The 26,446-nt window shown below is 51.6% G+C and overlaps 1 protein-coding gene across 1 annotated transcript; it reads left to right on the top strand.

The window, feature by feature from the left end:
• Positions 1-16: 16 nt before the first annotated feature.
• On the top strand, positions 17-26,446 carry ZNF512 (zinc finger protein 512). The gene is given in 15 exon segments (XM_055811211.1): positions 17-187; positions 4,032-4,090; positions 5,417-5,625; positions 7,615-7,704; positions 12,492-12,575; positions 14,472-14,596; positions 14,971-15,057; positions 16,503-16,601; positions 19,713-19,880; positions 20,513-20,707; positions 21,370-21,471; positions 22,785-22,847; positions 23,325-23,423; positions 23,889-24,179; positions 24,181-26,446. Coding segments are annotated over 15 exon segments (1,734 nt in total). The 5' UTR covers positions 17-160; the 3' UTR covers positions 24,217-26,446.

Below are 26,446 nucleotides of genomic sequence, written 5' to 3'. Positions count from 1 at the left end.
GTTACGGCCTCGCCGCGCCGGGCGGGGCCCGCGGGCCGCCGGCAGCGCTCACCCGCGGGGCCCGGGGCCGGCGGCCGCCGCCAGGAGGCGGCCGGAAGCGGGAGGGCGGGACCCCGCGGCCGTGCGGGGCGCGTGCTGACGTGGCGGCGACGGCGGCACCATGCGGAGCGGCGGCGGCGGCGGCCCGGTGAGTGCCCGGGGTGCTGCTGGCCGCCGCCGGCGGGACTGGCGCTTCGCCCCGAGGGTCTCGCTGGGCTCGGGCGCAGAGTGGGCTCGGCGCGGCCCCGAGTAGCCGAGCGGCCCCGGTCTGCGCCGCTGCCGCCCGCGGGCCGCGCCCCGTCCCGTGGCCGGGCGGCGAGCGGGGCTCGCTGCGGGCTGCCCGGAGAGCCGGCGGCGGCGTTCAGGCCCGCTTTCCGCCCGGAGAGCCGCCCGCCGAGGCTGAAGCCGGGGGGCGGGTCCGGAGCGGGGCGGCAGCCGCACGTGCTGCCCGCACGGTCTCCGTCGCGGGAGGCGGCAGCGCGTGGGGCCGCGGGCCGGGAGCCCCGCGAAGGGCGCGAAGCCGTTCCCGTGTCCCGCGGGGTCGGGACAGGCGCGGCAGCGCGGAGCACCGGGGGCTGCCGTCGACGCCGCCGCCGGGGCCGGGCTCGGCAGCCGCGGCGGCCTCCCGGCCTCGGCCGGAGCCGCCGTGCGGGGCCCGGCGCCGCCTCCCGCGGTCGCTGCGGCGGGGCAGGCCGTCTCCAGCCGCCGCCCGCGCTCGGGCCGCAGCAGCGACCGCTCGCCGAGCGCCTGCCTGCCTCCTCCCGCCGCGGCGGGGCGCTTGGCCGCTCCGCCGCCCGTGCGCGTCGGGCCTCTGCGTGCTGCGTGGGCAGCGCGCCGTGCGGGTGGGAACCCCGCGGGCCTCGGCGGCGCTGTCTCTGGAGGCCCCTTCGGGATTGCGGCTGTCAGCTTCCCGGAGAGGGCGCCTCGGCGGCTCATCCCTGCTCTCCCTTTTTGATTGCCTCTCCTTAACCGGGAGCGAAACGTGTCCGACAGGTCTCCGCTTTTATGCAAAGTCTTTTACTCCTAGAAAGAAAAATCCCCACAAAAGCACCTTAAAACATGTGCCGTGTCTGTCAGCCACCCGGGTCCCGCAGGTGGCAGGTGAGGCCGGCTCACGGCAGCGGGCTGCGCCTGCCCGTCTGCTCGGTTTTCTCATTACAGCTTCGCAGGCCTGGTTTGTTACTGTAGCTGCTCCTCAGCGCGGTTTCTCCATGGTTCCGATGTAGGGGTTTCCCAGCCGCCGCTCTTGGCTGCGCATAAACTGCCTCGAAGTAATACAGGCGCAAAGATCCCATTGCCTTTCCTTCCAGAGAAGACCGAGTAGGACCGTGAAGTCATTGATTGAGCAGTTGTGGCGTTCTCTCCTGCTCCTCCCGTGAGCAGAGACTCTGGGGCTGGAGACCCAAGGACCCTCTGACGCTCTGTAGTCACGGTTTAAGGATTCATCTAGTTGATGTCGCTGCCGTCTGCTGAGTTTCTTACCTGTTGGCTGGGCTGTCTCTCACTGACTGTGGTCCTGGGAAGAGTGAACTGCTACTTGTTCCTGTGTACAGACGAGATGGCGAGAGCATAAAAGACAGATCAAAGTTATATTTTTCCCAGTGCCTTTGTTTTTTTAGTGGTGAGTTTCATTTGCCTGGAAGCTGCCCATTCCCTAGTTCTGCTGCAGCACCCGCAGTTTGTCAGCATCTCCTCCTGACGAGTCATCGCAGTTTTACGATTTCTTCCGATTCTGTCATATCCCCGTGTGCTGTTTTCCCCAGAAAACATGTAGCGTTTCTTTCTAACAACTAACTTCATGGCATGGTCCAGTTGATAATGTGCATTACATTTTTCTGTAAAGACGATGGGTAGTTTAGCCATGTTCTCCCTGCTGACCCGCCTCCCCCCGAAGTTTCTTAGCCAGTTCCTGTATGTGGCAAAATACTCTCTGTTCCCAGGTTACGTCTTTGGCATTTCATATACTTCTGCTGGGCATTGATTTTTGTGCCATGTAAACAAGTGCCGTGTAAAAGCTAGTCAGTTGAGATCTAAACCATTTGTCATCGTGTGTGTCACGTGAAGCGTGGGGGCATGGGGGAAGATTTTTCTCGACCCCTAGTGTTAGGTCAGCGCCCCAGGAAAGCTGAGACCCTTGTGCCTGACCAGTCCGTCAGCATCCCGCTACAGGGACCCTTCAGCAAACAGTCCCACTGGATCGGAGGGTGATTTGAGCGACTTGCTCAGGGGAACACGCCAGCAACAGCAGGTGGGACCCCTTGGTGGGTCTGCCCACGAATATTTTGCCCGCTGCCAGTTACTGCTAGCGTCCACAAAGGATTAACGCTAACAGCTTCCGGAATAACGCTCTTTACTAATATAAGATGGTGACCAGTTGGGGTTTGTGATTGCTGGTGATAGAGACTGTCTGCAAAAGTGAGCTTGGAGTCGTACACAAGCAAACTATAATCACTAATAACAGCTAGCATGAGTTAGTTATTTAGCACGCATAAGGTCAAGTTCTTACTTTGTCTTATTATTGGCGTCCGCGTGGGGGAGAAGACGGGTGCAGCCTGTTGACGGATGCCAGAAGTTAGGATGAAGTCTTCCCTAACTTCTCCCCTCATCTGCCCACCTGTTTTACTTCGTAGTGTATTGCGTATTCATTTATCGTACATAGGATTGGTTACAAGCTTCTCGCTTCTAATGCAAATTAGTACGCATCCAGAGATAGCACTGCTGAAGCTCTCTACTAACTGCGTGGGCTCCTCAGGTGGGGTTTTGCCCTCTTTTGGGGGGGGCTATTTGAGTTGGAGGTGATGATCTCCCACTACCACAATTAGCTTTATCTTACTTTCAGCTAATTTTCTGTTGGTGTCAGTGGACTGCAACACCTTCGGGTCCTGTTTTCTCTCCTAGCGAGTACTTCCCTCATGCGAAGGCTTCCTTCTGCGTAACTTAGGTGACGGTGTTCTTTGCACTGTCTGTTCTGTGTGTCTCTTCCTCCCCAAGGCTGACTGCCTTGGTTAGAAGTCCCTTCATTCGTACCAACTTTAGGGTGAGTCGGATTGACCTAGCTTTGTGGACACTGAATCGGAGTCGGGTAATCCAGGAGTTTAGACAGCAATCCCCCCTGCCCTCCTCCTCCCCGCCTGGACTGATTTCAGTCCAGGACTAGCCCTTTTCCGTCATATTTCGGTGGAGCTTGAGCAACTCCAGGCATACACTTTGTGGTTACTAACTTGTATCGGGTGCCCAGTGAGGTGTAGTAGTTCCTTGGAGGCCGGTAACTTTGAGATGGAGGTGTGCGTTAGTATTACGATGAGATTATTTCATCTGAAGAAAGTCATTTTGCCACAGTGGTTGACTGGCCGCGGACATCTCGTGGGTTCTTCATGCAACAACTGGTACGCAGCTTATCAACTGTGTGGTGCCATCAAGTTGCTGTTCCTGCGGGATAGCACAATAGAGCCTGGCCGCGGTGTCTCTGCTCCATCCTCCGTCACTCTTATCAGCATGTGCTGAGCTGGCAGGGTGTGTTGCCTGGGGAGCTGTGGTGATGTAGATTCCGTGCATGCCAAGCATCCTGCAAGCGACAGCTGTATTTTACCCTAAAAAAGCTTTCTGGAGTATGGCGCTTCTGTCAGGACCCCATTTTCTCTAATTGCCCCCCTCAAGGGGATTTTCCCACAGCGTGGTCAAGTCTGGGGCAGAATGCAGGTACCACTGGACGCATTGGAGACAAAGAACACTCCCTCGTGCCCCGTTGCAAGGGGAAGGATGGGCTTTCGTGTGGGGAGCGTAGCGAGGCGCATCCCTCTTTTGATGCCAGTCGTAATTCATCTGCGAGTTGAACAGGTTAAACGCTTCCTGGTTGCAGAAAACAGTGGTTTCCTTTTCAAAGGATGGTATGCACGTCCTCAGAGTGCAGGTGACTGTGTTTAACTGAACGGCGAAACGTGCATAAAGCAGAAAAATGATGCCACTAATGTAAATTGTTCTTACTTTGTTAGGACGGCAGGCCTGGACATCACAGGCAACAGAAGGTCAAGAGGTCTCTGGGAAACAAAAGGTATGTGAATGTTTCTTGCGTGGTTTGGTGGGAGGGCAAGAAATAAGCTGAGGGATTCCTCTTGGAAAACCGTATCTGGTCTGTGCACGATATTCTGAATTTTAAGAGCTGCGATGATTTTGGTTTGTGTGATGAGCGTCTCAACTGACTTTGCTCATTGGTTTGTAGGAAAAGTGCTTTTCTGACACTTCACAAAGGGGTATGAGCTTTCATTGATTGTTTTCAAAAGGGTTTTAGCACTGGGAAGATAAATACGTTATGTTTGAGACCAAGCGGTGTTCCAAAATCTATGTATTTGGAGCGTGATTGCAACTGTGAAAGGCTTTAGTTAAGAGAATTCCTCTCCCCGTCCTTCTGCGGTACCTTCTTAAACATAGTCTATACTGATCTGACCTGGTACCATCAACGCCTCCCACCTACTGATTTTAGTACGGATGCGTTCAAACGTGTGAACTCCACAACCCGGCACGTGGGAGAGTATTGCTGGGACGCCCATCACTGTCATCGTTAAGCGATCTACTTATTTCAGTTTGTGAATTGTGGCAGCACTGGGATACGTTGGCAAGTGTTTCTGTTTTCTGTTCTCTCCTCTCGCCCGTTAATGGTATTTGCCCAGAGAATAGATACTCTCTGTGTTGCTTTGACGCCTAATGGTTTTGCTGTCGTGTTACGGTAGTGTAAATGTCCAGGCATTTCAGGGCTGTTGAGAAATACTTGAGACTAGCGAAGCCAAGTTCCGTCTGATCTTGAGGAAGAAAAATCGGGGCTGCTGGCTTGTCTATCTAAATTCATCTTCATGTAGTGCGATTTGTAGGATCTACTGTAAGGCTGTCTCCATTGCTGAAAGCCCTTGCTGGTTCAGATTCTTTCTAGCGTTAAGTCTTTTAATTGTAGTGTCAGCTCTGGCTCTGAGAATAGGTACTGAAGGAGATCTTGCCCTTTGTGGGATGGAAGAAGTCTCTTTTGTAACGCTGGGCTGCAGAAGAAGTCCTATATTCTCCTCGGGTTGCTGAAGGACAACTGTGTATTTTTAAACGGGGTTTAACTTGTGCCTGCTTCCGAAGTTGGAGGTTTGAGGCAGGATGGATTTATTTATTTTTTCTGTTCCTGTCAAAAGCTTTTTAATGTCATTCTCTAAAAAGACGTCCTGAAAGATAACATTTGGGGTGGCACTTTTCAGTTCAGGAAATCGAGGCGATTCGGGGAACTGCGCGATGAATTTTAGAGCACTTGGGAAGATGCGAGGGGTGTTGTCTGTCCGGTTATTGTGGTTGTGCGTGTATGTATGCATACCTGTACACAGGATTTTGAGTTGTTGTTTTCCAGGTCTAAGCACTTTGAGGAGGTGGAAACTACTGTCCTAGGACTGAGCAGTAACTGCGATGAGACAGGCAGCAGCGTGTCTTCCGCCTCACCACAGGGTCGAGTGAACGGAAGTGCAGAGTCCAGAAGCAAGCGGGCCATTCGCAGGCCTGCTTACTGGTTGGAAACGAGAGGAGTAAAAGCCAGCATTAACAAATCTTCAGAAAATAAAGGTACTCGTGGCTCCTGGCTCGATGCAAACCTGTTTTTCTCTGTGGTTCTTTGATGAGAGCTTAGATGACTTCTGAAAGACATGCCACAGATTCCCAGCTTGGTAATGCCACTCATGCATCAGGAGAAATAGATTTCCTCCACTGCAGAAATATAGGTGAAATTCTCTGAGGTTACACGGTTCCTTTTGAGTGACTTGTCTCTTGAAATCAATGACTCTGTGGCTGAACCTAGTTTTATCTGTAGAAGAGGTGTGTATGAGGGTTCTGCCAGTCGTATCAGGAATATGCTTTGAGAGCTTCAAAACCAGAACAACCATCGCTAAAGATGTAGAAGAGGGTTCATTCAGCAGTATTCTGGATTAGGCATGGGTTTTTGTGGTTGGTGGTAGGTTTTTGTTTTGTTTTTTTTTATTAAGGATGCTTTCATTTCTTTTCTCACTTTTGTCACTGACTGTTTTTGGATTTGGAGTGGTTTGGGTCCTATGCTCAGATTTCCCAGCCTGGCAGCTGTTTTCCAACCTTCTCGTGTGGCGGAGAGCCAAATCTTTGCTCTTCTTTAGTGTGCTTCCTTCTCGCCTCTAAGTCAGGATGTGTATCCCATCCTGTTGTGGGGAGAGCCGAATCTGGCACCTTGATAGAACCAAGGCTGCTGCAGCCCCACACCCCCCAGGTCCAACCAGTAAGGAGGCTAAGCGTGTATTGCTGTAGGTACAAACACAGGGCTGCCACCTGTACACGCAGCCAGCCACACGGACCAGCGCAAAGAGGCGCGCTGAGCACTCGCACAAACAGCCCCAACAGCCTCCATCCTGTTTGCCTGTCTGGCTGATCAGGATGAAGATGTGTTGGTGGGAGAAGAGAAGCATATGCAAAACGTGCTTATAAAGAAGTGCGTGTATATAGGTATGTGTATGTTTGTGTGTGCACGCACAAGTGCAATGTGGATCTCTCCTGTAGCTGGACTTAAACAGTCGCTCTGCTCTGTATCTGGCCTTTGGATCCTGGCCTACTCAGTTGCTGGTACGTGGACATACTGGCCCCTGAGGCCTGCAGAGCCACGCCAGTCGCTGGTGTAGACCTCCTTACAGACAGGCTCACATGCTCAGACACTGCTGTCCGCTGGTCCCTCTGATTTGGTGTCAGGCATGAGCAGGCTTGTGTACAGACCAACCACCTGTACAAGCAAGTGGTCCTTTTTATCCTCTTACACCTCTGCTTTCCCGCACTTGATCCTCCCCAAATCAGCTAATCCTCACCCTTTCCCTTCCTTTGATCCCACTCCTAAACATCCCAGTCCTGTGTCACCCTGACTTGTTCTTTGCTGGCATCCCGTGTGTCACCTAACCGTAGGTGTTAACACCACACTCTGCCCCTCTCCCTGCTCCCTTCCCTTCCCGCTCCCAAAGGGTGCTGCAGAGGGTGGTTCCCAGGGACTCATCCTGGTGGGTCTCCTGGGACAGACCTGGGAAGAAGGTGTCTGTTTCTTTGAGACCATCATTTGTGTTCCCCTGCCTGCCGTCGTGCTTCTGTACTTGTCTGTGGTCGTGGAGATAAGCCTTTGGTAGGCCTGGAAAGGGTGAGGGGAGGCAGGATGTTCCCTGGGGTTCCCCACCTGCCGTTGTTTCTCTGTGCTACTTTGTGTGTGCGCGCAGACGAGCTTTTTATGACATAACCTCGCACCTTCTGGCTCGCTTCCCGAGGAGTGTTATTTTCCCAGGCCGTGCTGTGACACTGTTTCTTGCATATTTGCTGTGTCCGAGGATCGCAGGCTGTGGAGTACCTAGATGTTACTGAGTCCAAAGGCTGTCTCTAGCTCACTGGTGTCCAGGTGCCTTACAAAATCTACTTTCCCGCACACACACCCACCCCACCCACCCCCTTTTTTTTGGAGTATTGAATACGAGGATAAGCTGAGGCAGCAGCAGGCTCAAAGCTGTTAGCCAGAGTGAATGATGAAAGTGAAGCGTTTCTGTTCTTACTCGTTAGCAGGAGAAGTACTATTGAAAGGCAAGAGGAAGTCTGAGCAAGGGGAAGGCGAAGATCTTCCGGACTCTCCCAAGAAGAAGCAGAAGATTTCTGGTAATACAAATAACTTGTAATTCCTAGTTGCAAGCCTCCAGGCGCTTCAGATTTCCTCCATGCCCAAACGCCATCCTCTGCTGTCTTCCAACTCTATTTTGGATTCTAGGTGTTTTGCTACAGGAGCCAGTTGGCTAGTTTTGATTTTACAGTGGGAGATGATTGTTGTAATTTCAGTCTCTTCAAAGTCCAGCAAAGGAGGGAGGAAAGGAAGCAGGGGAAGTACAGGCTAGTGTGCTTCATTTCAGTTTCCCCAGAGATTCTGGACTAAATAATCAGAGAACTTAGTTGTAAAGCTCTGGAGATGAATGAGTAGATGATAACAGCAATACGGGTTTGTTGAGGAGAAACCAAAGCCGACCACTTTAATGCTCTTTTACCGCAGAGACAGATGCCGGGGCAGGGGTGGTGGTGGGGGAAAGCTGGACATCATAGGTCGTTCATGCCTTCAGAGGATTGATAATCAGTGGTGACGTGCAAGAGGAAGTGTACGAGTGGTGAAAGCAGGAGCAGGTGACGCAGGAGAAGTATACATCTGCCGTTCAACCTTGCAAGGATGAGGTTAAGGAAGCCAAGGGCAACCTGTAGTTGAATCTGGACAGGAAAGGATTCTACAAGTATGTGAACAGCAGATGGAAGGCCAGGGAAAGCGTGAGTGCATTGCTGAAGAGGGCAGGGGAACTGGTGACAAATGATGTTGAAAAGGCTGAGGTACTCGGGGCTTCCTGTGCCTCATTCTTGATGAGTTACAGGAATCCTTCAGGAATGCCGGGTGCCCGAGACCAGAGGGAGGGTCTTGAGCAAGGGAGCCTTACATTCGGTGAAGGAGGGTGAAGTTAGAGTGCTTAAACAGACGGGACATACCTAATTATTTACCAGCCGTCATCGTGGCTAACCAGGGAGGTCGCAGCTGACTGGAAGTTAGCAAATACGATGCCTACCTAGAAGAAGGGCCGGAAGAAGGATCCTGGGAACTACAGGCCGGTCGGTCTGACCTCGGGTGCCGGGGAAGGTTATGGCGCAGATCATCTTGAGTGGCATCCTGCGGCACGTGCAGGACAACCAGATGATCAGGCCCAGTCAGTGTGGGTTTATGAAAGGCAGGTCCTGCTTGGCTAGCCTAGCCTAATCTCCGTCTGTGACAAGGTGACCCGCTGTAGTGGATGGGGAAAGGCTGTGGGTGTCGTCTGCCTAGACTTCAGTAAGACCTTTGACAAGGTTTCCCACAGCATTCTCCTGGAGAAAGGGGCTGCTCATGGTTTGGACAGGTGTCCTGTTCACCGGGTAAAACCTGGCTGGGTGGCCGAGCCCAAGGAGTGGTGGTGAATGGAGTCACAACCCGCCGGTGGCCAGTCACGCGTGGTGTTCCCCGGGGCTTGGTGCTGGGACCAGTCCTGTTGAGTATCTTTGTCAGTGGTCTGGATGCGGGGCCCTAGTGCTGCCTCAGTCAGTTTGCAGACAACGCCAGGTTGGGCGGGAGCGTAGATCTGCTCGAGGGCTCTGCAGAGGGACCTGGCCCGATGGGCCGAGGCCAATGGTATGAGGCTGGACACGGCTCGGTGCCGGGTCCTGCCCTTGGGTCACAACAGCCCCACGCAGCGCTACAGGCTTGGGGGAGAGTGGCTGGGAAGCTGCCCGGCGCGAAGGGCCCTGGGGGTGTTGGTCGACAACCGGCTGATTGTGAGCCGGCAGCGTGCCCAGGGGGCCGAGAGCATCCTGGCTTGTGCCTGAAATAGTGTGGCCAGCAGGACTAGGGACGTGATTGTCACACCGCGCCCAGCACTGGCGAGGCCGCACCTCACGTCCTGGGCTTGGTTTTGGGCCCCTCACTCCCAGACAGACACTGAGGTGCCGGAGCGTGTCCAGAGCTGGGCAGGGGGCTGGGGAAGGGTCTGGAGCACCAGTCTGATGGGGAGCGGCTGCGGGTGTTTAGTCTGGAGAGGAGGAGACTCGGGGGCGGGGGACACACACGACACCGTACTGCTCTCCACAACTACCTGAGAGGAGGCTGTAGCCAGCGGGGGTCGGTCTCTTCTCCCAGGTAACAAGTGACAGGACAAGAGGAAAGGGCCTCAAGTTGCGCTGGGGGAGGTTTAGATTGGATATTGGGAAAAGTTTCCTCATCGAACGGGTGGTCAAGTATGGAACAGGCTGCCCAGGGAGGTGGTGGAGTCCCCACCGCTGGACGGATTTGAAAGACCTGTAGATGTGGCGCTTGGGGATGTGGTTTAGCGGTGGGCTTGGCGGTGCTGGGTTAACGGTTGGACTCGATGCATCTGACAGGTCTTTTCCAACCTAAATGAGTCTGTGATTGTATGATTCGAAGTTACATGGGGCCTGACAGGTTGTACTGAGTGCTGAGAGAGCTGGCTGATGTCATTGTGAGGCCACTCTTGATTATCTTTGAAAGGTCATGGCACCTGGGAGAGGTTCCTGAAGACTGGAAGAGAGCAAATATCACTCCTGTCTTCAAGGACAGAAAGAAGGAAGAGCTGGGGAGCTACAGGCCGGTCAGTCTCACCTCAGTCCCTGGGAAGGCGATGGAGAGAATCGTCCCGGAAATCATTTCCAAACATATGAAGGACAAGGTGGTGATTGGGAGTAGTCAGCATAGATTTACGAAGGGCAAATCCTGCTTCGTCAGCCTGACAGGCTTCTACAACGAGGTCACTAGCTTGGCGGATGAGGGGAGAGTCGTGGATGTTGTTCACCTCAGCTTTAGTAAGGCTTTTGGTGCTGTTTCGCACGACATCCTCGGCGGTGAACTGGCCAAGTACAGGTTAGATAGATGAACAGTCCAGTGGTTTGAACACTGGCTTAAAATCCAGGCCCAGAGGGTCGTGGTCAGCAGCACAAAGTCGAGTTGGAGGCACATCACTAGCACTGTACGCCAGGGGTAGGTGCTGGGGCCAGTGCTGTTTAAGATTTTCACTAATGACCTGGGCAGTGGGACAGCGTGCACCCTCAGCACGTACACACGTGATACGAGCGGTGGTACATGAGAGGGGTGTACTGCTGTTCACAGGGACCTGGACAGGCCGGAGACTTAAGTAGAGAGGAATCTCTTGAGGTTCATCAAGGAGAAGTGTGAAGTCCTGCAGCTGGGCAGGAATAACCCCACATAGCGGCATATGCTGGGGGCTAACTTTGTGGAAACCAGCTCTGCAGACAGGGACGTCGGGGTCCCGAAGGACAGCGAGCTGGCCTTGAGCCAGCAAGACGCGCTGTTGTGGCAAGGGCAGCCAACAGCATTCTGGGCTGCCTTAGGAAGAGCGTTGCCAGCAGGTCAGGGGAGGTGATCCTTCCTTTCTGCTCAGCACCAGAGTACCGTGTCCAGTTCTGGGCTACCTGATACAAAAGAGAGGTTGGTGCAGGGCTGCAAAGATGATCGAGGGACTGGAATATCTTTCCTATGAGGACAGGCTGAGAGAGCTGCGACTCTTCAGTCTGGAGAAGGCTCGGGGGGAATCTTACCAGTGTGTATCAAGGCTTGGTGGGAGGGAATGAAGAGAAGGGAGCCAGACTCTTCTCTGTAGGGCTCGCTGACAGAACAAGAGGCAGCGGGCACACATGAAGACACGCAAAGTTCTGCCCAAAGGCAAGGATAGACTTTTTTACTGTGAGGGTGGTCAAACCCTGGCACAGGTTGCCCAGAGAGGTTGTGGAGTCTCCATCAGTGGAGGTACTCAAATCTTGACTGGACGTGTTGTTGGGCAGCCTGCTCTAGCTGACCCTGCGTGAACAGAGGGGTTGGACTAGGTGATCTCAGGAGGTCCCTTCCAGCCATAACATCGCTGTGATTGCTGTGAAACAGAAACAAGTATAGAATGATGGTTCGCAGTCTGTCTGTCCTAGGTTCGATTCTAACCATTGTTTTTGTCACCAAGGACCTGGAAGTATATGTAGACAGCACAAAGCCGAAAGGGATGGCAAGTGCGGTGGAGAAAAGGCTGAAATTGAAAGCGGTCTTGATGTTAGAGAAGCAGTCTGAAAAACAGAATGGAATATAATATAGTGTGTAAACTTAAAGACGCTGTAGTTGGGAAGAAGTATTAGTGCAGCTGAAAGACAAAGAGCGACATCCTAGGTGTCGGTTCTTCAGAAGAGGGTTTGAGATTTATAACAGCTCAAATGTTGAATAAGGACCAAGAGCGTCATACTTGTTCCTGAAAAGGCACATGTCGTGCTGAGGTGTTTGGGCAGAGATGCAGACTGTCAGGCATGTGAAGTAATTCTTGTGCTCTAATGCAGGGTCACACTTGGAGTGCTGCTTCAGCAGTGGACACTGCAGTTCAGGAAGTGTGTGGACCAGCTGAAGAGACCAGGGAGAAGAGAGCAAAAAAACATAACCCCGTGAGAAAATCCTGAAACAATAAGAGTTGTTTAGCCTAAAGAAGACAGGAATGAGTAGAGGAACGGGACTGTCCCATTTGGTTGCCAACAAGTCGTTAGATTGGCTCAGCCATACTGTGAACAGGGGATGTTTCAGTGTGAAGAGTTCCCATCCCCTGAGCTGTGTGTATGCACAACCGTACAGATAGCAGATATCTGGATGGGGCTAATGCCTGCAGCTGTAAGTAGCTATGGATTTTGAGAGGGAGTAGGGAACATAATCTTGACGTTCCTTCAAAGGAAAAAAAACCACCAAAAAAACCATTGAACATTTCTGAATGAGTAGCTTTGAGACAGCAGGCTGAGTAGCAGCATCCTAGCAAAAAGACTCTGCTTTTTTGTAACAAGGCTCGCGAAATTAAGTCTTCCGGTCTTTCTTGTTTGTGTTCTAACAGGAAAAAACCAGCAAGCTGGAACGCAACAGAACTCCAGAGCGAAAGGCCCCTGTGTTCAGAAAGAACCAGAAACCTATGGCCCAGGTAAGAAGCAGCAGCAGTTGCTCAGAACTGTTAATGAAGCAGCGTGTCCTGGTTTCAGCTGGGATGGAGTCACTTACCCTCTTAGGAGCTAGTACAGTGCTGTGTTTTGGCTTTGGTGAGAGAGCAATGTTGATAACGCACTGATGTTTTCAGTGGTTGCTGGGTAGTGTTTATCCCAAAGTCAAGGCCTTTTCAGTTCCTCGGGGCCTGCCAGCCAGAGGGCTGGAGGGGCACAAGGAATTGGGAAGGGACACGGCCAGGACAGCTGGCCCGCGCTAGCCAACGGGATATTCCACACCGCAGAATGTCGTGCTCAGTACATAAACTGGGGGGAGTTGGCCGGGGCCTGCTCAGTGCTGCTCGGGGGCTGGCTGGGCATTCGTCAGCGGGTGGTGAGCATCGCTTGTTTGGGGGTTGTTGAGAGCTATTTCTTACTTCCCTCCCTTTGGATTTTACTCCTCTCCGCTTCTCCCTCTTTTTCCTTCCAGTAGTTGTTATGCTTATTCTAGTTTTTATTCTAATTTCTTTCAGTTACTGACTTGTTCTTATCTCAGCCCTTGAGGTTTACCCTTTTCCCGATTCCCCTCCCCAGCCCTGGGTGGGGCCGGGGTGGAAGCGAGTGGCTTGGTGGTACTTTGTCGCCGGCTGGGGTTAAACCTCGAGGCATCCGAAAGATAAACGTGATTCTTTCTAGGATTTGAATCTGAGCAACAGCTGCGCTTCGGGTGTTTCCATCTTGTTGTTCACTGTACTGTTGACAAGGAAGAACTGGCTGCTGTCCTTCTGGCGCTGTGTCAGTACTGCAGAGCAAGACTGGAGGGACTGCATACTGCCTAATAGTGTAGTTCCAGGTGGTTTTACCCCTGCACAGTGGGACGGTGAAGGGGGAATTGCTTTCTGAAGAGAGCAAAAGCCCGTTGAAATAGTTTCAACTCTACAGCTTGCAAAAATATGTATACTTTTTTACTCAGCAGAGTATGTTTGCAGGAAAAACTCTGTCGCTGTTGCTGCCAAGTCACCTCTTGTGGTGACCTGGCAGGCAGAGACTCAAGCAGTCCGTGCTAGGAGAACAGCGTTAGCCTTGGCTCAGCAGGTGGAATGACGTGGGATGTGTTGCTCACAGCACTCGTGAAATAGCCCAGTTTTCTGCCCAGTGCTGTCTGATTCACAGGCTTTTCCCGCAGCCACCTGGGGAGGGGCAGCCCCTCCCTGATACTACTGGGCCAAGGGGAAAGCCTTTAGATCTTTTGATGATAAGACTTTGGGCAGATGGCTGCTAAGCCACTTTCTTCCCAGAACCCCTTTCAGTAATTTATAACCCTTGTTGTGGCGTATGGCCCTTCACAAACAGGCCAGGAACTGGAGAGTGTGCCACACAGGGTACTTTTCCCTGGCTGTTTCTTGAGGATCTTGGCCCGGTGGTGTAGCTCTGTTCACTTTTGGTGCCAAGGTGGCTGGCTAACATAAGTGGCGTGCTAAAGATTTGGTTAGTAGAAGCGAACCGTGGACTTTGTCTGAAACTGTTTGGTCACACCTGTGGCTGCTTCTACTGTGGAAACCCTTTTGCCAGAAGGAGAGTTTACTCTGCATGCTGAAGTAATTGTGTAAAATACAAGTGAATGGATGAAAAATCTCTGCTGCACAAGTGGAAGAACATTCCTTGCAAGGAGATGGTAGGATTAAAGAGTTTTTATTGAACGGTCTCCCAAAAGGAGTGACGTGTGCCTCGTCCCATGACACACTGGAAGCTGCAAATGAGCTAAAGCTATTGAAGTGTCGCTGGACACGAGTTTGGTAGCGTGTGACCTGTTTCCTTCTAGGATTCATTGTGCAAGTGGAAGGGGAAAAAAAAGATGCTGTGTTTGCAGTTCTGTTGCAAACCTTTTGTTTTGGCAGGTAGTATGGAAGAGCGGTGGTCTTTGGAAATTCAGGACAAAGGCCGAGTTACCTGCCCAACATGCCGGGCTGTGGTGAGGAAGACTGTAGAAGGACTGAAGAAACATATGGTAAATTGCAGGCAGGTAGGAACAGGAGAGATGAGCAACGTGTTCTTTAATCCTCTTCAGCTTGCTGCCTGCACGCTGTTTTGTGTTGCATTTAGAACCGGTTTCCTCTCATCATCACGTCTTTAAGCGAGAGTCCTTTGTACACATGTAAGAGGCTGCGCTTGGTGCTTCTGGCTTAGCCTTTTGCTGGCGGTTTGGGGTAGTGAACAAAGGTGTAGCTATTTTATTGTTCCCCTGAATGTTAGGCTCCCTAAAATCTCTTCTGTTCTTGATGGGCAGTTACCAGGCACAAACAAAATGTTCTGCTCTCCTGCTCCTTTCCCCCAAAGCGTCTCCCACTGCTTTGGTTAGCTTACAGTTGCACGCACCGTGTCCTTGTTTGTTTCTAGGAAATGTTCACATGTCATCACTGTGGGAAGCAGCTGAAGTCTTTAGGAGGGATGAAATACCATGTCATGGCAGACCATAACAATCAGGTAACATGACTGCTGTGCATCTAAAAACCCTGCAGGCAAGAGAGTTTTGGGTTCCTTCCCCGGCACACACAGTATCAGAGCATGGTGGCTTTTTCCTGTGATGTAGCTGCTCCAGTCTTCTCTGCCTGTTATTTTTCCTGTGAGATTTAACATCTGAAAAAACAGTAGAGTGTTAGGAGAGATGGTAGCCGTCCTGCATCTTAGAAAGAGGGGGTGAATTTCTGTTTAGGCTGGTTATACGGTCACAGGTAAACGGCATTCTCAATGAGAAAAAAAATGATTGCTCATTAGGCTGCGAGTTTCAGTCCTGTGCTAGAAAGCCGTTTTTCTACATCCAGAGCAGACTAGAGTTCAGTGTTTTACAAGTTGAAAGGTAAAAAAGCAGAAACAGCAGTTTAGTTCTTGTCTGTGTTTACTGTAAAGATAGGAATGCTACAGTCTGCTTTTCCTCTTTGCTGTTACTTTAAAGAGGGCGATGTCTCCTGTTGCAGTTGTGAAGAATTAGAACTTTTGAAAAGGTCACTGGGAAGTTTGGGTAGGGTTTAGATCAGGGGTCCTCAAACTTTTTAACCAGGGGGCCGGCGCGTGGATGAAGTGGCAGGAAGCCATCTGCGGCTGCTTGGTTTCCCCCCCCAACCCCGGGCGGGGGAGTTCTGTAAATACCGGGGGCTGGATTGAGGACCCTGGGGGGGCGTATCCGACCCACAGGCTGTAGTTTGAGGACCCCTGGGTTAGATAATTGGTTACTGTTCTTTTTTATGTGGTTCTCAGTACTGTGGTTTCTGAACCTACAGCTGTATTAGTAAACATAATAGGCCAGGGATCACGCTCTGACCCTGAGGAATAGGTCTGTCACTCTGTTCTAACTTTCTCTTCAGTCCAAGTGTAATATTATTATTAGGTAGTGTAGGAAATAATAAACAGTAACCATTGGAGAGAGAACAGACAAGAACTTGAGCTATAGTTTCGCACAGGTGAATAACCGTTACAGGTAGTTAGTCGGCTTAGCTTTAGTTGGGCTAAGTGGAAATGGCAGGCCCAGGAAATGTTAAAGGTGCGTGACAGAGATGAGTAAGTACTTCCCACAGGCAGAAGAGGACCAAAGTAATTATGGAAATACATACCTTTGTCCTTCCCAGCAGCTGTGGCTTGGGACCATTTCTTAGCAAGGTTTTGTTCCTAGATAGCTATCTAAATGTTAGAATGCTTATCTGCAAAGTGGTTTTCAGGCAGTTTACTCCCTTTAAAGGTAATTCGGTTGTTCTGGGATATAGACAGACCGTGATCATTGTATTAGATACACTTTTGTAAAATCTTAAGTTGCAGAGATGTAATTGTTTTGGAAGCTTTCCTTCAGTTGTGTGTTGACTAGTGAATTCCCTGTGAGAAGAGCTGTAAATGCTGAGCACCCTATGTTTTTCTTTCATCTTTCTGCTGTGCTTTAGCCAGTTGTGAAGGAGGGAGGAGAACTGGATGAGCAGCTTGAGCGAGACCGCCTTCGGAAGGTTTTGAAGCGTATGGGAAAACTCAAGTGTACGAGGGAGGTAAGCTGCATTGTGCTAAGTATCCTGAATTAAACAGCGGCAGATGCATGAATATAAAACATTAAGAGAGTTCTGCTGGGTCTGCTGTGGGGCTGGCTAAAGCTGGATTTATTTCAAGATCCTAGGTATGTTTTAAGACAGAGTATTGTAGAATGATTTGGGTTCAAAGGGACCTTTAAAGGTCATCTAGTCCGGCCCTCCTGCAGTGAGCTTCTTCAACTAGACCGCGTTGCTCAGAGCCCTGTCCAACCTGGCCTTGAATGTTTCCAGGGATGGCACACCTACCAGGTCTTTGGGAAACTTCCGCCAGTGCTTCACCGGCCTTTTTTCCCTTCAGTCTAGTCAGAGGGCACCCTCTGAGTTCAAAGCTGTTACCCCTTGTCCTATTGCTACAGCCCCTACGGAAAAGTCTGTCCCCATCTTTCTTGTAAGCCCCCTTTCGGTATGGAGAGGCCGCAGTAAGGTCTCCCCGGGGCCTTCCCTTCTCCAGGTGAAACAGCCCCAACTCTCTCAGCCTTCCCTCCTAGGAGAGGTGTTCCAGCCCTCTGATCATTTTTCATGGACCTCCTGTGGACCCGCTGCACCAGGTCCATGCCTTTCCTATACTGAGGACTCCAGAGCAGCACGCCAGGTGGGGTCTCGCCAGAGTGGAGTAGAGGGACAGAATCCCCTCCCTCGACCTGCTGACCACCCTTCTTTTGATGGCATCCAGGATACGCTTGGCTTTCTGGTCTGCAAGCACACACTGCCAGCTCGTGTCCGGTGTTTCATCCACCAGTACCCCCAAGTCTGGCTCGGCAGGGCTGCTCTCAATCCCTTCATCCCCCAGCCTGTACTGATACCGTGGGTTGCCCCAACCCAGGCGCAGGACCTTGGTCTTGGCCTTGTTGAACCTCATGAGGTTCGCAAGGGCCCACTTCTTGAGCTTGTCCAGGTCCCTCTGAATGGCATCCCATCCCTCAGGCATGTCAGCCGCGCCACTCAGCTTGGTGTCGTCTGAAAACTTGCTGAGGGTGCACTCGATCCCACTGTCTGTGTCGCTGACAAAGACATTAAACAGTAGCGGACCCAGTGCGGACCCCTGAGGGACTCCACTCGTCACTGATCTCTGCCCAGGCACTGAGCTGTTGACCACTGCTCTCTGGATGTGAGATTCCAGCCAGTTTCTTACCCACCGAGTAGTCCACCAAGTCCGTATCTCTCCAATCTAGAGAGAAGGATGTTGTGGGGGGACCGTGTCAGAGGCCTTACGGAACTCCACAGAGGTAATATCCATAGCTCTTCCTTTGTCCACTGGTGTGGTCACTCCATCACAGAAGGCCACTAGGTTGGTCAGGCAGGACTGCCCTTTGGTGAAGCCGTGCTGGCTGTCTGGAATCACCTCCGTGTCCTCCATGTGCCTTAACATAGCTTCTAGGAGGATCAGTTCCGTGATCTTGCCAGGCACAGAGGTGAGGCTGACAGGTCGGTAGTTGCCAGGGTCCTCCTTTCTACCCTTTTTAAAAATGGGGGTTTTGCCCTTCTCCACTCACCAGGGACTTCACCTGACTGCCATGCCTTTTCCGGTGTCGGGGAGAGCAGCTTGGCAACTACATCAGCCAGTTCCCTCAGGACTCTGGGCTACGTCTCATCAGGTCCCGTAGACTTAGGTACGCCGAGGTGCCTCAGGTGGTCTCAGACCTTCTCAGATCTTCTCTTCCAGCGGGAGGGACTTTGCTGCGCCAGTCCTCGCCTTGAGGTCCATCCGCTCGAGAGGTGCGGCAGGAGTGAAGACTGAGAGAGAACTTGCTGAGTACCTCCGTCTTCTTGTCTGTTGTTGCCAGTTTGCTGGTCGTGTTCATCGCAGGGTTACGCTTTCTTTGACCTTTGTGTTCTGGCTGACATACCTAGAGTAGCCCTTCTTCTTTTTTGTGTCCTTTGCCAAGTTCAGCTCTGGCCACGTCTTTGCTTTCCTGACCCTAACCCTACACAACCAGGCACCTTACACCTGGCGATCGAGAGCTCTTGCACTCTGTGGAAGGGGTCCTCAAAGACCTGGAGCTCTGTTCTGCTGCCTTGTCTGCTTGCCTGTAAATGTAGGTTCAGCAAAGGTATGACTTTATAAATGCGTTCAGTGGAATGCGTCAGGGAGGAAGAAGTTAAAGGAGAACCGTGTTAACTTGCAACAGTATTATAAACTGCTGACAGCATTACGTGATCGTTAAGGCTGCAAGGGAACCGGCTGAGGTCACCTAGTTCAACCCCTGTGCTCAAGCGGGGTCAGCTGGAGCTCTTTGGGTATCTCATGTGTTGGTGTCTTCAAGGGGGATCGAGAGGACACTGCATTGTTTCTCGTGTGCACCAAACACATTTTATGAATGTGTGCTTCTGCTCTTTCCTCAGTTGTTTGTGATGGCTGGGAAGATGGTTTTACACATAATTAACTGTGTGAGCGTGTCTCTGGTTTCTGAAAGTACTGAGACTGGCTACAGCTAGAGAAGGGGATGGAGGCCTCCCTTAGATGGATACATCTAAGAATATTAAAACCTGGCTGATGCACGTTTGATTTGTTCTGTTCCCAAGCTCAGTGTCAAGTTGATCACTGGATTCAGTGTCAGGAGATCCTCTAGTAAGTGACATCCGCTGGAGCCATTGGGGGTTTTTGTTGTCCTCCACTGCAGCAGGAGGCAATAGCTGTATCCTGGGAGGAGCTGAAAGTTTTATTTACCATTACCCGAGTGTTGCTATTGCTCTAGACAGTCTGGCCGGCCAAGCAAGTGTAAAAGCTCCCTCTTTTTCTGCCCACCTCCCGCATTTGTATCTGAATTCAATCTTCCCGTTTTGTGCATCCTCATTTTACACCTTGCTTCTTCAGTCCGCATCCTGACATTTTTTGTTGCGCACTACCTACAAAGAAGCTGTAAGAAACAGTTTCTCCCATCTGAGCCAATTCTTTCTCCCAGATTTTGTCTGTCTGAACAGGTGAACGTTAAGGTTTGCTACCTCATGGTCTCTGGTGTGGCAGGAAAAGTGCCAGTACTTCGGTGAGCAAGCTGTGGATCCTATGCACAGTGGGCATGTGATCACTTGGCGAGCATTTTTCTTCCATGCCTTTTTCTTCTGCATTGGCAGGGCTGCACAGGCAGCTTCACGACCATAATGGGATACCTGTATCATGTTAAAAAATGTGGGAAGGCTGCTTCTGAGCTGGAGAAAATGGCTATGAAGTGCCATCACTGTGGAAAAGCATACAAATCAAAGGCAGGACTTGTCTACCATCTGCGATCTAAGCATGGGCCGGTAAGTGCAAATGGCCATAGTTATCCCGATAGCCTGGTGGTGCTTGAGCCATCCCGACGTGCAGCGCACATAGGCGTTTGTCTGCTGGTCGGGTGGGTACTTAGGCCTGGCAAATCTTTGTGTTTTTCTGTCTCTCTGGAGTATTGTGTCCTTGACACTTTCCTTCTAGCAGCAGCTGTTGCTGTTCCGTGACTAGGATGAAGTTTTTGATAGTGAATCACCGTGGCAGCAGTAAACTTTCCCCAGCCTGACTGTTGCTCCATGGAAGAATGGCGCCAACATGTGTAACTTGTGAGGTGCTTTTCTTTTGCTCTTGGAAGACCCAACACTGGAGCGGAGCAGGCAGTACTCTGCTTGTTGTCCATGAGGGCGTTAGAGGGAACGGTGCGATCCTTTCAAGACCAGCGGCTGCATGAAACTGTCTGCTTGAGCCTTAGTGCTGTGACCCCTCTGAGTAGATCTGGGGTTCTGTCTCGCTAGAGGGGTGCACTTCTGTCCTGTGCCTGTGAGAGCGAACCACAGCCGCAGCAGCATTTTTGTGAGGGATTTGGCAGAATATTTCTTGGCAGTCTTTAGTGTAACTGAAGTGGGAACTACCGAAGGAGGCTCACCTTCTTTGGCCCTCATTGCAGGTCCCTTTCCTCCATGAGGAGAGAAGAACAGAGAGCCTGAAGGAAATCAAAGGTGAGCCAAACAACACGGGCAGAGTTCAGAGGAGATCTGCAAAGGCGGCAATCTACTATCTCCATGAGCTAGCTGGAGAAGAGCTGGCCAGAGAGTGGCCGAAGAGAAAAGTTCTGCAGGACTTGATTCCAGATGACCGGAAGGTAGAAATGCTGTCTGGGGTCTGAGTCTTTCTTCACATCGGATGAGTCTTGCGCTGGCATCTACCCAGTGTTGCCAGTGTTCAGTGGCCCACGGAAAGCAAGTATTGAAGAAGTACTGTCTTGTGGGAGGGATCAGGTGTTGCTGTCCCTGGTCTTAGATGACAGTGTGGCTACAGCAGCAGTTGCTGTGGTGTAAGTATTTCATCCAGGCAGGCTATAATGACTTCCCAGGCGTATCGCTGTCAGTTTCAGTGGGCACAAGTAATGAAGGCAGTTGTAGGCAGTATGTTGCTGGCAAGTCATAGGCTACAGGTCGCTGCTGCCCTGCAGTGATAGTTCGTAGTTTTTCAGGCAGCAGAGTTTCCAGGAGCGTCTTTTAGGCTGTAGGAGAAACCCAAGGGTAAAGGGTGGTTCATGATTTGGGCGGGGTACGTACAGTTAGAGGGATGGTTGTAGTCAAAGTCTGGGGATTCTGGCCTTGGTGGGGGCTGTTCCAGGTTCAGTTATGTTTGTGGAGAGTCAGTGAGACAGGAAAGGATTGGCTGTTAGCGCAGGACAAGAAATAGCACCTCTGTCTCACAGCCTGGGAGAGAAAGGGCCATACTTGGCACTCTGCGTAGCCAACGCTGCTTCCAGCTTTCAAGTCCATCTCTTTATCTCAGCTGAAATACACTCGTCCCGGACTGCCCACCTTTAGTCAAGACGTGCTGTGCAAATGGAAAACGGAGATAAAGATGTACCGAAGAGTCCACTGCCCAAATCAGGTAATCCTGAAGTGTTTCTGAAGCCTCCAAGGGGACAGATCTCAGGTCTGTGTGAGCCAACAGCTTTCCAGAACCCTGACATTGCAGTTTGTCTCGCTGTGGGCGACAAATTCTGCTCCACGGTTGGTTAGTGTCACCAAGACGCTGTCTGGACTGTTGCTGGAGGGGTGATGCCTCTGGGGATGTGTTTGTCTGCTTCAGGGCCAGTAACTTGGTGTCAGACTGGACAGCTTTCCCATCCAGCTGGGAGCCGGCCCCTTTGGAGGTTTGAGCAGTAGCAAAATGTCAGGCCCCTGCCTGCCTAGCAGGTGCACTAAACCTAAGTACGGAAGCAGGAAGGAGTAGAGATGGAAATGTAAGAGTAGAGGAGCTGTGTCTGGCACAGCAATTAAGTTTTCTTTTGAAAGCTGGAAACGAGCTACAGAAGACTCTTGCATGGCGCTGTTGTCCTGCTCTAGGGACGCTTATGCATGTGCACTTGGTCTCTTACAATCCCACGCACCAGCCACCAGTCAGATCCACTGAGAAGAAAAGTCCCCATTGGTGGAGACGGTGGTAGATGTGATACAGGGGACACCCGCTGCCAGGTAGCCAAGTGGCGGCTTCCATCCAGGTTTGGATGTAGAAACAATGCCGTCCCCCTGCCCTACCCCATCGCCAGCACTCTCTCCCCAATTTTCAGCCTTGCGTCATTTCCAAGTGTAAGAATTGCAACATGGTGCTGTGTATGGAGCTGTCTCCAGAAAGCAGCTGTCCTGTTTCACCGGCGGGTAACGCAGAAGCATGTCTTGCACCTCCCTCCTGTTTCAGTGCCTGGGATGTCGGCTGCATGGGACCGAGTATCCCGAGGGTGATGCCCAACGCTCCACGCGGGGCAGGCCTGCAAAGCTGCCCTTTAGCTGAGACCGCTGATGCGGATGCAGTGCCCCCAGGGACGTGAGCAGGGCAGGAGAGGTTGAAGCGTCTTGTTCTTGCCCCTGTGCTCTGCCTGAAATTAATCTCTGCTGCACTTTAGGCAGAATGCAAACTCTGTCGTTGCACTCAGGCTTTAATAGAGGGCGAAAGTAACTGTGACAGGAGTCTCTTGGAGATGTCGAAATGCGCTCAGAAACACTTCACTTGCTGAAAGCTTATGTCTCTTTTGATGGTCCTTTTAGCAGAAACATCCTGGCTTTGTAGGACTCGGTGTCTCCCTCCCCCTGCCTCTCTTATCCCTTTTGGAATTGTCTTCTGGAGAACAAGACTTTGTTGCGTGGGAAGAAGTGATTTCTTAACTTGAGTTTTGCTGACGTGCCCTTTTTTTACCGTTTCAGGGTTGTGAGTCTGTATACGGCAGCGTCTCGGGACTCAAATCTCACCTCGGCACGTGCACCTTGGTTGGTAGCCTTCCTGTCCTCACTGTCTGTTATACCGATAGCCGGACTGTCCCTGTGCTTCAGCTGTCTCCTTGTTGAAGCTGTTGCCCAGCCATCTGCTGATCCGAGTTCCTCACAGTTTGAGGGCTTTGCTGTGTGCTAACGGGGTTGCCATTGCAAGCACTGCTTGAGGCAAGGAGGAGGCATCTTAATGGGCTGCCTTTTAGTGAAACCGCAGTCCTAGCTGTAGATTCACAGCTACAAGAGCATTTTTTCCAGGTACGGTGCCAGAGACCTTGTAACATCTCACAGAGCAGTCGTACGCTTTGTGGGCATAGCCGGCGCATAAGGTCAGCGCTCCTGTAGCTAAAGCATTGTCTGGTACGAGCAAGAGTTTCTTACTACTGGGTTGTATCTGAGCAAGAGTCAAATACAATATATAGGCGCGTCAGCCTTCTTGGCAGCAAGTGGTGATGGATTTTTTTGTTTTGGTGCCAGGGAGACTTTGTGGCTGGTAAATACAAGTGTCTCCTGTGTGAGAAGGAGTTCGTTTCAGAGAGTGGGGTCAAGTATCACATCAACTCTGTGCATGCTGAGGTAAGAGGCAGAATGGAAGTCTTCCGACCCCAGGCTGTCGGAGGGGGGGAGGGTGTCTTGGGAAGGAAATGCTGGATGCTTGCCCTGTTTTATTTTTTCCTTGCTCACTGCTAGGGACAGGGTCCTAGGCTGGCGGGGCCTTTGGTTTGCTTAAACACGCATTGGTCTGGGGAACAGGCGTGTTGCTTCGCGTGTCTTGTCCCAAGCTGCTGCTGCTCGGTTCAGCTCTTCAGCCTTTTCCATGCCTTTAGCCAGGCAGTTGCCAAATCAAGCCTGAATCCTCTGAGACAGGGCAACACCTGAGGAGGAACACCGGGAAGCAGATCTTTGTTAGGCAGCTGCCTTTCCAGATCTCAGGTTTCAGGAAGCCCTTGTCCCAGGAGGCAGCTTTTGTTATAAGCTCTGATAGGCTTTATACGGTATGTTCGCCATGGGTACCAACCTGTTGCCTTCTGAACCCTCCAGGACTGGTTTGATGTGAACACAACTACCACCAAAAGCTTTGAGAAGCTAATGAAAATCCGCCAGAGAGAAGAGCAGAGGAAGCAACGGAAGAAACATCCTTTGACCCGGGGCAAAAAGAAGAGTACTGGGACCCTGGCTGCTAAGAAGCTCCCCGTTGCTGGAGTTGAAAAAACGAGAAGTAAGAGAGGTCGTCCCCGGCGGGTGGACAATGAGAGCGTGAGCAGTGAGGAGGGGCAGCCACAAGTTTCACGGAGAGCCAAATTTCCAAAAACCAGCCGCAAGCGAGGCCGGAAGTAAAGCCCTAGAAGAAGAGCAGGAGCAATCCTAAAGCTTCTCAGTGAGAAGCCCCACTTGTGTCACGCTCATAACCCACAGCGCTAATATGAGCAACTGAATGTCTTTGGGACTGTGACTCCGTTCTGCTCAGTGACCTTGATTCTGAAACTGTTGCCTCTGGTCAGTTGTGGGAGACTTCAAACCAAAGCTGCGGTAGGGAGGCTGCCTCTCCTGGTGCAGTTCCCTTGGACGGTGGCACTAGCAGGGCAGCCGGTGTAGTTCCTGCTCTGGTTGCAGTCTCAGTTTGGCTCGCATTAGTTGCTTGTTTAGTGGTTTCCAGTACAGCAGCTGTCTGTTTTGTCGTCTTCCTCTGATGGGTGAGATGAGGGTTCTTTTCTAGCAGTTCTCCCTGTAAGGGACTGGCTAGCGCACCGTTTAGGTCTCAGTAAGTGGGGAACCCTTTCTTGCACAGTACATACACAAACGAAGCAGTGCTGTGCAGAACGGAAAGGCTTTAGCTTGCCCTGGCAGTGTCCTGGCTGCTGTCAGCGAGGCTGCCCCCGAAGAGCAAAGGCCTTCCTAGCGTGTGCTCCAGCCTGTTGCGCAAGGCACCTTCTCTCCTTCCGTCGCTGGTGTTTAGGCTCAGCACCAGACAGCAGCACGTGAGCTCTGGTCTGCTTGGAAGTAGTTACCCTCGTCAGGAAACCAATATTCCCCTGGCATCTGTCTTCTGTAGCACTGGGCGTTGAATGTATGTCAGGGGTCTTCAGTTCAATGAGGAATAAATAAATGCTCAGTTCAAGCAGAGTCTGCAGGGCCCAGAGCCAGGTACCGCTGCAGTTTGGCTGGGTCCAGGTCCAACAAGGGCAGGGGCAGGGCACTCAGGCTCCACTGCTCGCTGCAGCTCACCTCATCCTACCTTGCCAGCCCTTCACTGTAATCAGTAATGCAGACAGTTAAATATTGAGCTGTTGCTGTCTCCCTGTGTTCACCTGCCACACTGGGCTGCCCCAGCTTATTTGCCCAGGTCTCCAGCTTGAGAAATCTGCAAAATGCCTGTGCGCTGCCCTGGGCCCATCTCCTGGTGGAAAGAAAGACACAAACAAGTGCAGCGGGAGACCTCAGGGCTCAGTATGAGAGTTTGGCAGGGAGGAAACATGGCATGATTTGATGCCACACCTGAGTACACTGGTAGGAAACAGACATTTTGTACAAAGAGAGCACATGCAGTGGAGAAGTGTGTTTGCAATGTCCATCGCAGGGCTGAGCTGGAAAATGCAAAGCCAGATGAAGGCTGGTGGTTGGGAGTGACCCCAAGGCTAGAGAGGCAAGTTGTGTCTTCACACCCAGACGAGAACTCTTTGAAGTTCAGTCCTGCAGCTTCTCTGTTAGCCACCTCAGTGCCAGCACCCTAGTGAAGACAGGAACAGCACATGGAAGCAGTATGGCTACCTGTAATTATGTTCTGAGCAGGTTAGTGTGATACTTCAGCTCTCCTCACTAAAGATGCCAGTCTTCCATGCAAAAAAAAAAAAGGAGAGAGGAGAGGGGAGGGGAGGTCTCCTGTCCTCAAGATAGCACCTGTTCAAGGAGGTGGTGCATAGAGGACTGGTGACACCTGAGAACAGGAGCATCTTAGTCCACTCTGCCCTCCTCCTTAAGTTTTGCAAAGCAGGGACACAAAGGGCCCAGCCCTGTGCAGCACTTGCCACTCAAGTTGCAGCTGTGCACAGCAAATTGCTCAGCCAGGCAGCATGGGAAGGTGCACCAAGTAACTGACCTCAGCTTGTCCTGATCCCCAGCAGCTGAAGGAGAAATGTGGTTTGTGCCCTCTACTTGAAAGGGTGGGTGAGCCTAAAAGGAGAAATATAATTTTCCTGGAAAAAAAAGATAGGGGCATTGTAACCATAAAAGAAAAGCATAAAGAAAGAAAAGGCAAACTGAAAGCACACCCAAGCTTGAGCTCTTCAAGCTGCCGTTAGATTTTTCTCAGAGGCTGGTAATTCATGCCAGGAAAGGCACAGGTGCCAGGAGCCCTACTGCCAGGAGTGCTCTCCCCTGCTGCTGGTGACCTCCAGTCCCTCTCTTGGGAAGCTGCAAGAACATCCCTGCACTTATATGCATTGTGCATGTGAAAGAGTGTCTCCCTAAGTCCTTCTGCAGCCTCTCCCCCACTTCTTTCATACTGAGTAATTTGGGAAAACTTCCCGTGTCAGGAACCCTAAGCAGTTCTCAGCATTTGTGAGCATGTAAATAAAGTTTTACTGATGTTTTTTTCTGGA

The sequence above is a fragment of the Falco peregrinus genome, chromosome 7, assembly GCF_023634155.1.
Source record: "Falco peregrinus isolate bFalPer1 chromosome 7, bFalPer1.pri, whole genome shotgun sequence".
NCBI lineage: Eukaryota > Metazoa > Chordata > Aves > Falconiformes > Falconidae > Falco > Falco peregrinus.
Note: the sequence above shows the minus strand (reverse complement) of the source record. Positions and strands in the feature narration are given on the sequence as shown.